This window comes from Grosmannia clavigera (assembly GCF_000143105.1).
Source record: "Grosmannia clavigera kw1407 unplaced genomic scaffold GCSC_160, whole genome shotgun sequence".
In the NCBI taxonomy this organism is placed as follows: Eukaryota; Fungi; Ascomycota; class Sordariomycetes; order Ophiostomatales; family Ophiostomataceae; genus Leptographium; species Leptographium clavigerum.
The window spans coordinates 497,102-511,840 of NW_014040779.1; the positions used below are offsets into that span (position 1 = coordinate 497,102).

The window sequence follows — 14,739 nt, forward strand, 5'->3', positions numbered from 1 at the left end:
GCCGGACAGGGCCGAACTCGGAAGAGCGTATACCAAGCATCAGGCCAATAAGCAACGCCAAAAAAAGAAAAAAAAAAAAAAGCTGCAGGAGACAGTGGAGGCCCGTTAAGCTTGTACGTCATAAGTCTGATTCTATTCGTGCATCTCCGGCTACTCGTACTATGCTCGCGGCGACTACTCAAACTGCGACTCTGTGCCGCCCTCGCCCATGCTCTTGCTCCCCGAGCTTCCGCTCTGGATGGCGCCCATGATGCCGTCCATGTAGCTGGCGCCACTCCACTTCTGGTGCGTGAGCACGTCGCATCCAAGCTCCTTCTCGGGGCGCTGCACCAGGTTGACATAGGCCAGCATGCCATCGCTGCGGAAGCTGCGCGCCAGAGCACACGTCGCCGTGGCCGTGGTGTGAAGGCCGGCCAGCGAGACAAGCTGCAGGACGAAGCCCTCGCGGGCAATATCCCAGACGAACGAGCGCAGCGTCTCCTCGGAGAAGCCGTGGGCCATCCAGTTGAACGACGGCGAGAGGTTGTACACCAGGCCCTTGCCCGGATACGCCGCCCGGACCTGCCGGCCGAGATCGCGCGCCACCTCCACGGACGGGTCACCGGTCTCGACCCAGAGCAGGTCTGCGTACGGGCCAAAGGCGAGGGCCCGCTTGGTCGCTGCTGCCATGCCGGCGCGGTAGTGGTAGAAGCCCTCGCGCGTGCGCGGCACGTCCCAGCTGAAGTAGACTGGGCGGCCGGCCGGCGCGCGGCTGTTAGCCAGAGCCCGGTGCTCCGAGATGCCCATGTCGCGGTTGGCTGCCACGGCCGCCTCGTACGAGGCCACGTCCGCTTCGGCCACGCCCTCGGCCCGCAGGTGCGCCACCGCAGCCTCGTCAAAGGTGACTAGCGTGCTCTTCTTGACCCATTCAGCCTCGAAGATGTCGATCTCCTCGCTCGAGGCGCCGCGGGCTTCCATGGCCTGCAGCGTCTCGGCCAACGGCTGGACTGACGGGTCCGCCACACCGAGGACGAACTCGTGGTCGCGCACATCAATGGCCGAGCTGATCAGCCGGCCCGACTCCGAGTCCGTCCGGGCTATCACCAGGTTCTCGGTGCCCATGACATCCCACTGGAAGCGTGCCGCCACCAGACGGTTGATGTGTTCACCCATCGGCACCAGCACCTTGCCGGCCAGATGGCCACACTTCTTGCCGCCGTGCAGCTGGTCCTCAAAGTGCACCGCCGCCGCCCCATTCTCGGCAAACAGCTTGGCCAGCTTCAGCACCGCCGAGAGGCCTCCGTGGCCCGTATCGCCGTCCGCCACAATCGGCCGCAGGTAGTCGGTGTATGGCGTCTTGGCTCGCTCCGCCGCCGTCAGCTTCCGCCGTGCGTCCCACTGCTTGCGGTCATGCATGCTTTGGGCCTTGGCCATGCGCTGTACCTGGTTGGGCACTGTGTTATACGGGTAGTCGCCAAAGTCGGGCGACACCTCGTTTGTCGTCGTGAGGGTCGACGAGCAGGCCCAGCCGGAAATGTACAGCACCTCTTGGTGGGGGGCTTGCTGTGTCATCTGGACAGGATCGATGGCGCCCACTGAAAGAGAGACGAGGGCACGGTCAGCAGGCTCGATGTGCAATAGCATGCATCATCGCGGTTGCACTTACGCGTGTGGATGGGCTCGCCCTTGGCTTCGCGTTCGCGGACGAGATTCCAGAGCTTGCGTGCCATTGCAGAACTGGGATACGTCTGCATCTGCGAACCGCGCTTGGAGACCACGTCTGCGGCCGAATAGGGCCGCCGGATGCCAGCATAGCGTGGTGTTGCCCACCATGCCTCCACATCTTTGATCTGCTGCTCGTACAGCAAGTCTTCTGCTGCGCCCGCCTTTTCTGCCTCGGGCAGCAACTGGAAGGCGTCAGCCGCATGTGTGGATGTCAGCGGTGGCTGCACCACAGGTAGAGAAGCCCCTCGGCGGGCCATGGTTGTCGACAGCAGTCGTGCAGCAACGAAATTGAACGTCTTTGGATTCCGCGGCACGAGCGATGAGGTCGTCCGTCGGGCGGCCGCAAACAGCACAGGGCGTCTCAGCATCTTCTGTTCTTCTGTTCTTCTGTTCAGTGGGTCTTTCGGTGCCTTTTTCGTCGTTGTCTGGTGCGTAGAGGTTCTGTTTGCCCGTACATTTGGGCGAGGTCATGTAGCAGGTGCTTCGCAGCACATATGCGATCGGCTCAGTCAGCTGTCAACGGCCGACATCTTCGGTACTTCGTTCTGGGCCATCGTTTACCGACGGCTGCCGGCTCGTTGCCCTTTTGCTGAACTAACCGAGGAGTGGCGCTTGGTCTCCAGCTGATGACAAATCGTGCAGGTTTTGCGGGGAAGCCCCATGCACGGAGTTTTATTTTTCCGTCCGGCAGGCCACATCCTTCCCTTCTGGCGATATCTGGCGGAAACAAGCAATTTGGAAATTTCGAGACAGACTGAGGGAAACGGCAATTAGGCGGATATTTTTTTTTGTTTCAAACCTTGTGGCTCCAGTCTGGGTCTTGCGGCTCCTATTGACCTACTCGTCGTCGACCTCTTGCTGTCGCCCACGCCGTTGTGGGTCGAGCCCTGTTAGCAGCCCAGTTGACGCCCGTTGGGAGAAAAAGCAAAGAAGGCCGCTACAAATGCTGCAACGCGTCATTTTGCCTTGTCTGAACCCTGAATATCCGGGCCCGGGGTTTTTTCAACCTGCCACAGCCTCCTTATTTATGTGCACAACTGCGGTGCGGAATCAGCTGATCTGCAGCGAGGAAGATCAAAGTTAGGCACCATGTCCGCAACCCCGGTCGGTACTTCTTGCGGCCTGTGGCTGCTGCATGCGAAAGCTGCAACGCCCCGGCTTAAAACCTCATGCCAGCGAATGGAGGTAGCCACGACAGTCAGGCCTTCTTCCGAGTGGCAGAGACATATGACTCAACCCCATTTGCGCCTCTACCCCGAGCCCAACAACACCTGCCACATGTCCTCTTTGGTTGCAACAAGCCGCTGCAGTGGTTAGTTGCGGCTTTTCGGCCGTGCCTCCTGGGCCCTTGAAAACCTCTTCTCCAGGAACGGGCGTCTCGCGGTACAAGGATGTTGGGTACTTTCGGCCAACCTCGCCACCGGTCAGACAGGGCATTGCGGCCCAACCCGCAAGTTCGGGCCTCACACCATCTTAGGCTGCCAGCGTCACCGTTTCTTTTCAGTGCGGCGTCCTTCGAATTCGTGGCAGCAATAAAATCGCATGAATCAAACCCAACAGACGGGCAAGGGCCAGAACAGCAGCAATGCCCTGTCCAGTCATCAATATGATTAAATCAGCCTCAGCGAAAACACGTGTTGACCGTTGACCTCCTCACACCCCCGTGTATGCATGTCACTTGTACTTCACAAAATCCAGTTCACTTATATGCTTGCCGATTTCCGCTGCCTGCACGATTGACACCGCTCAAGGCCTCGTATCTTTCAATACAACCGCTTCCGACTGCGTCAATCTCACCTGCCCTAATTTCCTGTGCGTGATGAGCAGCATTTTCTCCCATTTGCACACATCTACATTGCACCAATTATCGCTCAAGGCACCCCAACTAAGCTTCCCAATCATACCAGCAGACTGCCCATTTTAAGCGCTGCTTACGAACTTGTTCCAAACACACCGGACTGAGAACTGTTACCGCAATCACCAATGAACCGCGACACAGATGTACGAAGCCGGACCGCGAGGGCCACCACATTCCGTCCCCAGCAGCGGCAGGGAGAGTCCCAATTCGGCTTTCCCAAGCCACAACTCAAGCTGCAGAGGCGACAGTCCAGTGGCTCGGTGACGTCAACGTCATCATTGACTTCAAACAAATCAACTGTCGGCGTCGAATCTGATCAGGATGGAGCTCTGGCACGCCTGTCTCCTATGGCTCTACCTGGCCGCCAGCCATCAACTCAGCTGTCTCGAATCCCTCGACCCAGAGTCCATTTCAATATACGCCCCGAGGTTCTGTTCCAGCCCCCCACTTTCCCGGTCCCCTTGAAGACGCCTACTTCGAACATGATCCGGGTAGAGCCTGGTTACGCGAATTCCGAAGCATCAGACGATTCGACCTATCTTGCGCCTCCTCCACCAAAGCCTCAGACGCTTGCCATCAATTATGCTCCTTTGCGGAGCCGGCCTACCATCCGGTTCAGAGATCCGGATCCAGTCGAATCTGTGGCCGATAGCAAAAGCTCTGCCGTCTTTTCTGCGTCCGAGTATGAGGATGCCTCATCTTTCGTTTCGGACAGCTCACAAGCTACGACGGTGAGTACGGAATATTGCTACGAAGCACGATCCTCGAGACGGCGATCTTTCTCTGGGACAGGCCAAGAACTGTACACCATGACTTCACCCTTATCTCGGCGAGCTCTGTCCCGGACCCCAACCAATCGCTACATTGACGAAAACCCAAACACCGACATCCAGGTTGAAACCAACTCCTCGTCTGGTAGAAACGCTATTGCCAATGAACGACATGCCAAGGAGATGGCAAAGCTTGAGAAAAAGACAAACTACCTGGAAGAACAACATAGCATTCTTTCAGCGGAACTCAAAGATACGATGAGCAAACTTCTGGCTACGAAGCTGGAAAAAGCGGACATCGAGAAGGAGCGTTCTAAATTTGCCGACAAGGTTGAAGCTCTTCAGAAGAAAAACAAAACCTTTCATGAGGAGCTCGAGAACCATCGCCAAATCGAAGAATCCTATCGTCAGGACTCTAAGCAGCATGCGAACAGGGCCACCCAGCTTCAAGGAGATTTGCATTCTGTAGAGGAACTTTTGACTCAGAAGAAGCGGGAGAACGCCGAACTTCACGACGATTTGAAAGCTGTAGAAAAGCTTCTGGCCCAGGAGAAGTTGGCTAATAGGACTTTGCAAAAGGATTTGAGAGCGTTGGAAGAAGCTCTAGGCCAAGAGAAAATGGAAAGTACGACACTACAGGACGATCTACTGGCTGTCGAAGACGCCCTGGCTCGAGAGAAAACGGAAAGGAATGCACTGCAGGCGTCCAAGGAGGCACTGGAGGAGTCGAAAGAGGCACTGAACGGGCTAAAGGTGGCATTGGAGGAGAGGTGCACAGAGCTGGAGAAGACGCAGGAGCTTCTAGTGAAGGAAAAGTCTGAGATGCAATCCCTTTACGCAACGCGTTCCACGCTGGAAGTAAGGTACGCAGATTTGGAAGGTCAAGTGTCTTCCGCTCGTGACACCCGAAAAGAGCTCCAGAGTGTTCTTCTGATGCAGATTTCCAATTTGGAATCGACTCGGGATGCTCTGAAGACGCGTCTCGATATCTTGGAGCAAAACCTGGCCGACAGGGGGGCCGAGCTCGAAAGCTGCACTGCTTCCCGTGACGAATATAAAGAGGAGGCAGAGAAGAAAGGCCTTGAGCTCGAGGCTTTTGAAGAAGAAAAATTGCAGCGCGATGAGAGCTTTCAGCGGCTCGAGGAGTCGCTTGAAGAGCTAAAGGCAGCAAAACATGAGTTGCAGTCCAACGTTTTGTCTCTGGAAACCGAGAAGCAATTCATCGCCGAATCATTGAAGAGACTCGAAGCGGAAAGGGCCGAATGGATTGCAGAGCGGGAAATCCTCCAGGAGCACATTTCCGAGATCGAAAACCAAGTCAGTGGCCTTAAAGCTGAAGTTGAATCGAAGCAAAAGGAGATCGATTCGCTATTCCGAGACAGAACTCGGCTTCAAGACGAAACCGGAGCTTTAAAATCCCAGCTATCAAACAAGGAGAACGAAATGGAAAACAGTCTGAATGCTGAACGCCAGGAATCAGAGGCGACCATATCATCGCTAAACAGCACCATAAGCCAACTCGAAGAGGATAAGGCAGCCCTCAGCTCGGACAAAGACACCATGTCTTCCGAAAACGCAACTCTCACTTCAGACAACGGACGTCTCAGTACAAAAGTCACATCTCTCACTACAGAGAATGCTTCTCTGGCTGAAAATAATGCTACCCTCACACTGGAAATCGCAGCTCTCACGGAGCAGATTGCAACACTAACAACGGAGTGCTCGGCACTCGAAACGAAAACCGCAACACTCACTACGGAAAGTACTACGCTCATTACGGAAAACACTACACTCGTTGCAGAAAAGGCAGCTCTCGTTTCAGAGCTTGATAAGTTAAAGGACGAATTGCCGGCCAAGACAGACAAAGAATTGGCTGAGAATCTTGCCGCACTAGAAAAGAAGCACGAAGAACTGTGCAAGAAGTGGACTGAGCTCAGTGCCAAGAAAGATGCTCTGGAGAAGAGCAACCACGAAATCCTAGATGAGCGAGATAAGCTACAACAACTAGCCGACAGCAATTCGGATCAGGTGGCGCGCCTGCAGCAAGAAGTCCAAAGATTAGAACCACTGCAGCATCAGCACGACATCCTGGCTGGTCAGCTTGCTGGTACAAGCGGTCAGCTGGGGCAGATCAGTGCAGCATATGCCACGTCTCAGGATGAAATAGCTACCCTGCAAGGACAGCTGGCGACATTGCGTGCCCGGTCTACGTCCGAAAAGTCGGGAGGATCGTCCGGCAAGAAAAAGGGAAAGTCATCAAAGGATGAACTTGTAATCGTACGAAACTCGTCAGACCGAAGATTATTGTAAGTGCTATTCCCGACCCAGATTGTTTACTTCCATTGCTGACATGAGTTCCTCACTTCAATAGCCAGGTTGTCAAAAAGTCTGATTTATACTCTTCTCGAAGCTCGTCTCGCAACTCACGCAAGTCGGACGAGGATTCTTGATAATGTGTCCGAATATTGTTGATGTAAATGTATTGTTGTTTGGTATGTAAGGACGGTAAGCAAAAGGGTTTTTGGATCAATGTATCGACATTTGTATATTGGGTATCTTGTACAATCTTTTGTTCTGTTGTATCAGTCTACACAAGCATTGGGGCTACGACCCGGGGATTTCCTTTGTATCTTGAATAAATTTGTTTCTTGGTCATTACGTTGGGTGGAATATTTAGGCGGAGCTTTGCTTGAGGGTATAGTCCTGGAGCTAATTGGGATCATGGGGATACATTCATTCAAACTGTTTTCTTATCGTATATACGGAGTACTCGCGCGCACGAACCAGAATTGGGCCTGTCTTGGATCGCCGAGCCCACAAAATCATGCATGTGCCTAGAAATCACGAGACAGAGTCGTGCATGACGGGCCTTTCACCCCGTTTGTTCTGATGCCGTAGGTTGTGGAGCGGTAAGACGTTGAAGGTGACAGGTCTGGAGGTCTATCACAGTATATTATGTAATAATGACACTGTAGTTTTCAGAATACATAGTTACAAATAGATAAGCCGTTACTTTTGTTTGTAAATGCGCTTGAAACTGAATATGTGCTGTATGCGATGAATGATGAAGGGGATTCTAAATGTTATTTGATGCAATGAGAACACGTTGAATATGTGTATGCGATAGGTGCTCGTACTTCGTACTCTGTACAGTGCACCCCTCTTTTTAACACGTCTGCTTTATGGAATGCTGGACCCGTCTGAGAACTTTTTTGACCCCCTGCGATCTGATCAGTCAAGACGTTTACAGGGACAAAGTACCAAATTCAAAAGCAGAATGGCCGTATGATTGCAGTCATCTGCTATGTAGATGGGGCCTACTCCGTTTTCCAAGTACGGATTAGGTAGGTTTAAACGTAATTTCAGCTATTCTCCCATAATAGGCCGTTGTTCCGGGTAAAAAAGAACAACACATAGGAGCGGGTCGGAACACGAGTATCTGTTGTCATCTATAATAAATCAATCCATTGACACGCATGGGATTCCTGCAGAAGCCGAAAAGACGCATCTGGGGCTTTCTAGCGTAAGCGCTAAAGAGGGGCTTATACTCCGTACAGTTCAGTCTCCATGTTGCCAAGGTCTAAAGTCAGGATAGATCTTGTAGATCTAGCCACAAGAGTAAGGCCACGGCTACTCCGTACTGGTACGAGGTACTCTGTAAAGAAGTGTACACATACTCCACCGTTCCTCGGCAGTGGGGAAAACGGAGAGCTCCGGAACCACCGGGAACAATATCCACAAGTGCATTATGGGGTTCCGAGGCGGTGATAAAAACCGCTTTACGACGTACGAACCTCGTGATAAGTATAGCACAAACAATCGTAAGATATGTCGTCCGGCTTCCGGCTATTTGAAAGTGCGCTGCTAACCTCTTTTTGGAGCAGCGTCCCAAGCTCCAACCACAGGTACACGCACATGATTTTTTATTCCAAGACTTCACATGGAAATAAACTGCAAAGGGTACAAGAAATATACAGGTTTCTACGAAGTTTAAGCTATGAAGGATTGCGTCGCCTCTCATCATTCCGCAACTGTCAACCCCCTTGTAGCTTGCGCTGATGCTGAATTGGAATTCACCTTGTGCAATCGAGCGCTCTATGTGTATTGATCGAGCCCACTTTCACATGCAAGCACCGCCATCCACGCCAAGGACCTTTCCGTTGATCCATTCTCCATCTTGGGAGGCCAGGAAGGCCACAACACGAGCTACATCGATCGGGAGGCCGACACGGTGTATCGGTGACCAGCCGGCAGCATACTGTAGCATGTTGTTAGCCAAGCCTCTTGCGAATCTTCTCTAACAATGGCACTGTTTACCTCGTCTGTCTCCTCATCCGTAAAGCCCAGGCCGCCGGGGATGTACTCACGGCAGACCTTGTGGTACATGTCGGCTGTAGTTAGAGTGTCAGCAGGTTTTCGCCTTCAGAGAGCTGTCCGTCTTGGGGTCAGACTTACTCTTGATCCCACCGGGGGCCACTGCGTTGACGGTGATCTTCTTGTCGCCAAAGTCTAGCTTGTCAGCAGGAGCACAGATGTGACGTGGAGAGGACAGAGAGGGCAGTCTGCGTACCGATGGCCATGCAGCGGACAAAGGTCTCGATAGCGCCCTTGCTGGCAGAGTAGACGGCGTGTCTGGGGACGGCCTTGGCCTGGCCGGTGATGGAGCCCATGAGGATGAGGCGGCCACCGACCTCGAGATTCTTGTAGGCCTCGCGGGCAACGAAGAACTGGCCGCGGGTGTTGACACTGAAGACACGGTCAAACTCCTCGGGGGTGACGTCCTTGACGTGGCCGAAGCTGACGACACCCGAGTTAGAGCAGACAATGTTGAGCTTGCCAAAGGCCTTGATGGCCTCGGCGAAGAGGAAGACGATCTGGTCGACGTCGGACACGTTGGCCTTGACGGCAACGGCGTCGGACCCCGACTTCTTGATGGCTGCCACGACCTCCTGTGCGGACGAGTCGCTGTTGGCGTAGTTGACCACGACCTTTGCGCCGCGGCGGCCCAGCTCCAGCGCCATCTCACGGCCGATGCCGCGGCCGGCACCCGTGACCAGCGCGACCTTGCCGGCTAGCGAGGCCGCACCCAGACCGAGCGGACCCGGGATGGCATCGTACTTGCTGCTGGTGCTGCCGTTGCCGTTCTCGGCCGGGGTCGTGGTGGCAGGCATCTTAGCGGATGTGCTGTTGTAGTGGTTGCTGAATGCTTCGGTCGAGATGGCTGAGGACGAGATGGGCAGCACGCTCTCTTTCTGGCGTTTGGGACGGAAGATTGCGCGGTAGAGACGAATAATGGCTTGAATGATGTATGTGATCAAGTTGGCCAGGATGAACAGCTGGTCTGAGAGGAGAAGCGGATAGGAGGAAATATATAACAAGGGAGTGGTGATGAGATGGTGCTGAACCGAGGCTCTTGGGTCTGCGATGTGATGGTAAATTGAATTGGGCCTTCCACCTGGCTGTTAAGATGCAGATATATATTCTCTTCTGCTGGGCGGAGCGTTGGGCCCGCCGGACGATGTTGGAGAAGCCCAGCACAGAAGGACCGGACATTTCCTGGCTTGCCCCGTCGTCGTGTTGACCTGCTGCTGGTGCCGTCGGCAGGCCAGCCCGGGGGCATGGATATGACAGCGCTCGGATGGCGGCGGCGTGGCCGTCTCCAAGCTCCTGGGCGCCATTTCATAGTGCCAGAAATCAGTGTGCTTACATCAGCTTAGTTGGCCTGTCAATACGTGCTTTCCCTTCCCCCTTCCAGCTGAACGGGGTGCTCCTCTGGTTGCTCAGATGTCGGACATCAGTCGGCTATTCGGTGCTCCGGTTGTGATCCGTTTTATTCAGAGTCCACGATTCTGCCGCGGTTTGCAAATGCAACTTCCATGCGCCTGGCAAATCTCGGCTCGTGAGTCTACACCCCCAACCCCTCAGCTCAGAACGAGCATGCTGCATATGGAAGGCGTACAGTGTACTCCGTATTCTGGGCCGTATTTCCGCTTTCAGGTGTGGTTGCTTGCCGCCGGACTCTGGATGGGGAAATCCAACGTTTGTCCGGGCTCGCGGACTTGCACAGCCATAAGCGCATGATATATACAGACCAGTTCGCGGTAGCCGGAGGTAAATTTTTAGCTCCGAGAATGTTCCGCCGCTGTTATTCGGGAGTTGCAACACGTTGCAGCGAGCTTTTGTTGTGAGCTTATGCTCTCAGCCGGCAGGTTTTTTTGCATTTCGGCGGAGCAACGGCTATGTATCCTTTACTTACAGTAGATGACGGGGACTCTGACGTCATTTTGATGTCTCTGCTTTTGCATCTAGAATCGGGTAAAAACCTGCATCGTTGAATTGTTGCAGACAACTTATGCAGGAACGTCTCCAAGGGAAACAGAACTGGATAGTGCTTGAAGCTGGCTCTGCGCTAGTCCTGAACGGGATTTGCCCGCGTTTCTCTCCATATAGAGTCCGACAAGAAGGCAAGCCTCGTCGCACACCAGACACAATTGTGCGAAGTCGGGTCAGTATCGCAATACTTCCCGTCAGTCTCTCTGGATACTTCGAAAAGTGTACGGCCGGGCAGCTATGCCAGCCGGATGGCCACCTCCAGACAGCTGACATTTCTCAGCCGGGTCTCGTGTCTTGGCCATTGGGACGCAGTATCGCCCGTCTTGTCCTGCTCTCTATCCTGTTCGTCTGATTGTGGGTGTTCCAAGCCACCGGTCTCTCCCTTGCCACTGCCGTCGCTGCTGTCCCCGCCCACAGGTATTAAGAGATCGTCCACCGTGGCTGACCAGCGCGTCCGTACTTCCACCACATAACCCTGTTGGCGCTGAAACCAGGCCGCCACTAGGGTGAGTTTGCTGATCGCATGGCCTGTGGCAAGAAGATGGACCTCGCGCTGGCGCACCGCCCGCAGGTCTGACCGTTTCGCCGAAGCAGGCGGGCCTGTTATCGCCTGTCGGTTTGCCTTGGCGCGCTCGTTCAGCGGCAAAACTCTCGTCGCGGACCACTTGGCGCCGCCAGGCCCCTCGTCCAGCAGCTTGATCGCACGGTTGACGAGAGACATGAAGGCCGCCTGGCGCGAGACATAAATCACTCCAAGCGGCTTGCCAAACGCTGATGCCGGATGGCCACGCCCAATTATGGGCCTCCGGCGAGCAATAACGCCTGCAAAAAAGTTAGCAACCAATTTCACGAGCCAGTGACACATCAGAGCCGCCGCCTCTGAGGCCAGGTGAGAGACACGCACCAGGTTGCAGGTGGCCCATCTTCTTTTGCTGATTCTCAGCTACCATCGGAGCGACTTTCTCCCCCATTGCTGCATAATCGCCATTGGTAGACGCGGAAGCCGTGCTGAAAAGAAGTAATCGCGATTTCGAGCTTTGACGTAGGAATTTGTGGGGCAATTTATTGCATGGTCTCACCGCCTTCTAGTTGTAGAACCAAGCTGCCCACTTGGCAGATCAGCCTCATATCGTCGCCGACTTGGAGCATCCAATACCGAGTTCCAGGCGGAGAGGTTGCCCTTTTTGCTAACACAGGAGACATCATTCCCATCCCGACGAAAGAAAGGCGAATAGACCACAGCTGGTTCTTGCTCACGCCACACGTACTGCCGCAGGGAGAGACGAGAGGTATTATGTTAGCCTGTCTCCATCACTTTAGCCATCGGTGATCGCTTAACGTAGGCAACGGCCAACTCTGAATGAGGACACGGTCGGCATCATGTCGCTGGAAGTTTGGCCACATCTCCCCTTTGCGGAACTACAAAAGGAGCTTCAGGCGACCGAGGTATGCAGTCTTTGTTCTTCTATGCGCAACAATGTCAATTCTTCCAGAAGCTACGTCCTGGCTTCTCGTGGTTGTCTTTCCAGGGACTGGCTTGTGTGCCAAAGCACCGTATTGCCTCCGCAATGAGAGCTTGTGCGATGGTGGGAAATATGAGATGCTGACCAGAGTGGGTGCCGGCTTGCAGAAGCGAGAGTTGGACTGGCAGCTCGACGAACTGAGGGAAACTCTCACGAACCTGAAGCAGAGCCTTGAAGACTGCTACAAGCTGCTCGGCCCCGATGGTAACGGAAACACGCTTGTCGTGAGCACGCCTCGAAACGAGGCTGTCAAGGGCCACATCACACGGCTCGGCACCCAGATTGTTAGAGGGGTAGGCAAGACTCTTACTCGTGTCTCTCATTGCGCCTCCTCCTGTCGCTGACCCAGTCCCAGAGCATGCACATCCGCCTCCGGACGCTTCCCCACCAGACCCTGACCATTGATCCTCGGCAACCCATCACCATCGGCCCTCTCGCTGCTCTGCACACGCTTCTCACCCGCTCCATTGACCTCCTGGCCCTGACCCTGGCGTACTCCTATCCGCCGCCACGGTCGCCGCCTGGAGAGCCAGGAACATTACCACTGCATGGAAGAAACGATACCTTTATTTCCACACAGCTCCGGGTGCTCGCACAGGCTCTCACCGATGCTCTGGCTCTCCTCAAGGGCCCAGCCCCCACGCCAGGCGATCCCGCATGGTCTACGCGGTCGGTGTCGTTGTCCCACTTCTCGCCGGCGCTGCCGTCTGCCGTCAGCTTCTACATCGGCCTTCAGGACAGCCAGCTGGTCCTCTGGCTGCGTGCCGTCGAGCCCGTCGGCGTCCCTCTCAATTTCGGGATGAAGTTTGCCCTGGCTCTTGGAACTGCTCGCCGTATCGAGCATGACGAGGCCGACAAGGTGTTCACGTACAGCTGTGAGGATGGCACGGCCAAGGGCCTGCACTCACCACAGCCGGCTGGAAGTGCCACGTCCGACGTGGATGAGCCAAGACCCGAGGGGCCGGCTGAGGTCTATGTCCGGGAAAAGGTTCGAATAGAAAGTGCAGACCCTAGCTTGATGAGCTTGAGCGCCAAGCTCGGTGCTTTGAATCATGCCCTACTTCTGGTACGCCGAAATCTTGCGGCCGTCATGGGCGAGGAGCTGGAGGATTGATTTGTCTTTATGCCGTCACGGGCTCTACCATTATCTAGCACTTTGTCACAGGGGTTATCTTTATGCAATGCATCTGAGTTCTAACATTCATTATGCTGCTGGTTTTCAAACTGAAATAGGACCATAAGAAGGCCACCGCACAAAGCTGTGAATATGCGACCATGGCGAAAGACAGGAAACAGATGTCACGCTGTGGCACGCCGAATGTCATCAAGACACGGGCGACCAGGGCATTGGGACCAAGATGCGTGACTTCATCGACTGTATAAGAGGCACGGTCTTGTGCACCGTATTGCTCCATCCCTCAATTTCCCAGCTTTGCTCCCGTCGCTTCTTGCGCTCTTCTAGATTGGCAAACTGCCAGAGATGATGGACGGTATTGAGCTCCCCGATCTGGACAAACCAAGCTCCCACGCCCTCCATGACTTCCCGCCTGGCCGTGAGTCCACGCCGCCAGTGCGTCTCCCACTCCAACAGGTTGCCCGGGTGGAGCGTGTAGGATCGAAGCTCAAAGATACCGCCCAGCTGTCGCGGCGGCGTCGTGGGCCAGAAGGAAAATTCCTGCATCAGAGAGGTCTTCTCCGAGTTGATGAGCGTCCTGAGTGTACGGTCGAATTCGGGGAAGTCAGGATGGCGAGACACCGACTTGATCGACGAATGGTAGCCCTCGTATTTCTGGTATTCCCAGACGTGTACTGAACCGGTCAGATGTTGCAAACATACGAGCGTGCTTATTTAGACTAAGGGAAAGGCGGCTTACCAAACGTGTCGCAATCGCCAACTTCAGTGCGCCAGCTTCCAACCAGATGCACCTTATTTTCTGGTATGCTGGCGATCTTGGGATACCACTTTCCGATCAATTGCACATACTCTTCCACCTTGTCTGGCTTCACCAGGAAATGGAGTATGATGGAGTGCATATACTTTCCTCGCGCCAGTAGCTGACTGAAGCTAGCCTCAATCTGCGCGTCAAGCTCGCGTCCCTCTTTGGTGCCGTAGATCAAGTTGGAGATTGGGCCCTGTTTGCGGCCGGAGGCCGTGTCAGAGGCCCCGGTGGCGCTTCCTTTAGCAGTACTCAGTGAGCCTAAGCCCTTTGCAGAAGCGGCAGAACCGTTTGTCTCCGTAGCAGAAGAAGATGCAGAGGACAACGCACTCGCATCGCTGGCCTTCTGAGCCTGCATAAGATGCTCTCGGAAGGCCCTTTGCTTGCTGTTAAACTGAGCCGTGTTCTCAGGCTCGATGTCTGCCAGAGATGGAACTGGCACTAGCTTCTTGTCAAGGACTATGCCCGTGCTGCCAAACGCCCGCACACTGCGAAACGGCACGGAACAGGCCGTGGCCCGAAGAAAAGGCTTCGTCGTAAACATGTTGTGCCGTTGGTAGTGGCAATGTGGTAAGAATGGCTATTGAAGGGACGCTGAAAGATGCAGGTCGATG

General features: G+C 54.6%; 6 protein-coding genes across 6 annotated transcripts; 2 read left to right on the forward strand and 4 right to left on the reverse strand.

The window, feature by feature from the left end:
* Positions 1 to 174: 174 nt before the first annotated feature.
* Positions 175 to 2,072, reverse strand: CMQ_5021 (isocitrate lyase; the record flags this gene model as incomplete). The annotated part of the gene is made up of 2 exons (XM_014315957.1): positions 175 to 1,574; positions 1,646 to 2,072. The coding sequence occupies 2 exons, from the start codon at positions 2,070 to 2,072 to the stop codon at positions 175 to 177; spliced, it is 1,827 nt and encodes a 608-aa protein (XP_014171432.1).
* A 1,615-nt stretch (positions 2,073 to 3,687) lies between these two features.
* Positions 3,688 to 6,782, forward strand: CMQ_5069 (viral a-type inclusion protein; the record flags this gene model as incomplete). The annotated part of the gene is made up of 2 exons (XM_014316005.1): positions 3,688 to 6,638; positions 6,704 to 6,782. 2 exons carry the CDS (start codon positions 3,688 to 3,690, stop codon positions 6,780 to 6,782), a joined length of 3,030 nt encoding a protein of 1,009 aa, XP_014171480.1.
* Positions 6,783 to 8,452: 1,670 nt separating this feature from the next.
* CMQ_4932 (tetrahydroxynaphthalene reductase) lies at positions 8,453 to 10,010 on the reverse strand (the record flags this gene model as incomplete). The annotated part of the gene is made up of 5 exons (XM_014315868.1): positions 8,453 to 8,590; positions 8,650 to 8,723; positions 8,788 to 8,841; positions 8,903 to 9,791; positions 9,879 to 10,010. 5 exons carry the CDS (start codon positions 10,008 to 10,010, stop codon positions 8,453 to 8,455), a joined length of 1,287 nt encoding a protein of 428 aa, XP_014171343.1.
* An 890-nt stretch (positions 10,011 to 10,900) lies between these two features.
* CMQ_4984 (uncharacterized protein) lies at positions 10,901 to 11,636 on the reverse strand (the record flags this gene model as incomplete). The annotated part of the gene is made up of 2 exons (XM_014315920.1): positions 10,901 to 11,487; positions 11,570 to 11,636. The coding sequence occupies 2 exons, from the start codon at positions 11,634 to 11,636 to the stop codon at positions 10,901 to 10,903; spliced, it is 654 nt and encodes a 217-aa protein (XP_014171395.1).
* Positions 11,637 to 12,045: 409 nt separating this feature from the next.
* CMQ_5036 (37S ribosomal protein rsm22) lies at positions 12,046 to 13,302 on the forward strand (the record flags this gene model as incomplete). Its single annotated transcript, XM_014315972.1, has 3 exons — positions 12,046 to 12,111; positions 12,296 to 12,481; positions 12,544 to 13,302. The coding sequence occupies 3 exons, from the start codon at positions 12,046 to 12,048 to the stop codon at positions 13,300 to 13,302; spliced, it is 1,011 nt and encodes a 336-aa protein (XP_014171447.1).
* Positions 13,303 to 13,512: 210 nt separating this feature from the next.
* Positions 13,513 to 14,669, reverse strand: CMQ_5060 (nipsnap family protein; the record flags this gene model as incomplete). The annotated part of the gene is made up of 2 exons (XM_014315996.1): positions 13,513 to 13,997; positions 14,063 to 14,669. The coding sequence occupies 2 exons, from the start codon at positions 14,667 to 14,669 to the stop codon at positions 13,513 to 13,515; spliced, it is 1,092 nt and encodes a 363-aa protein (XP_014171471.1).
* Positions 14,670 to 14,739: the final 70 nt, after the last annotated feature.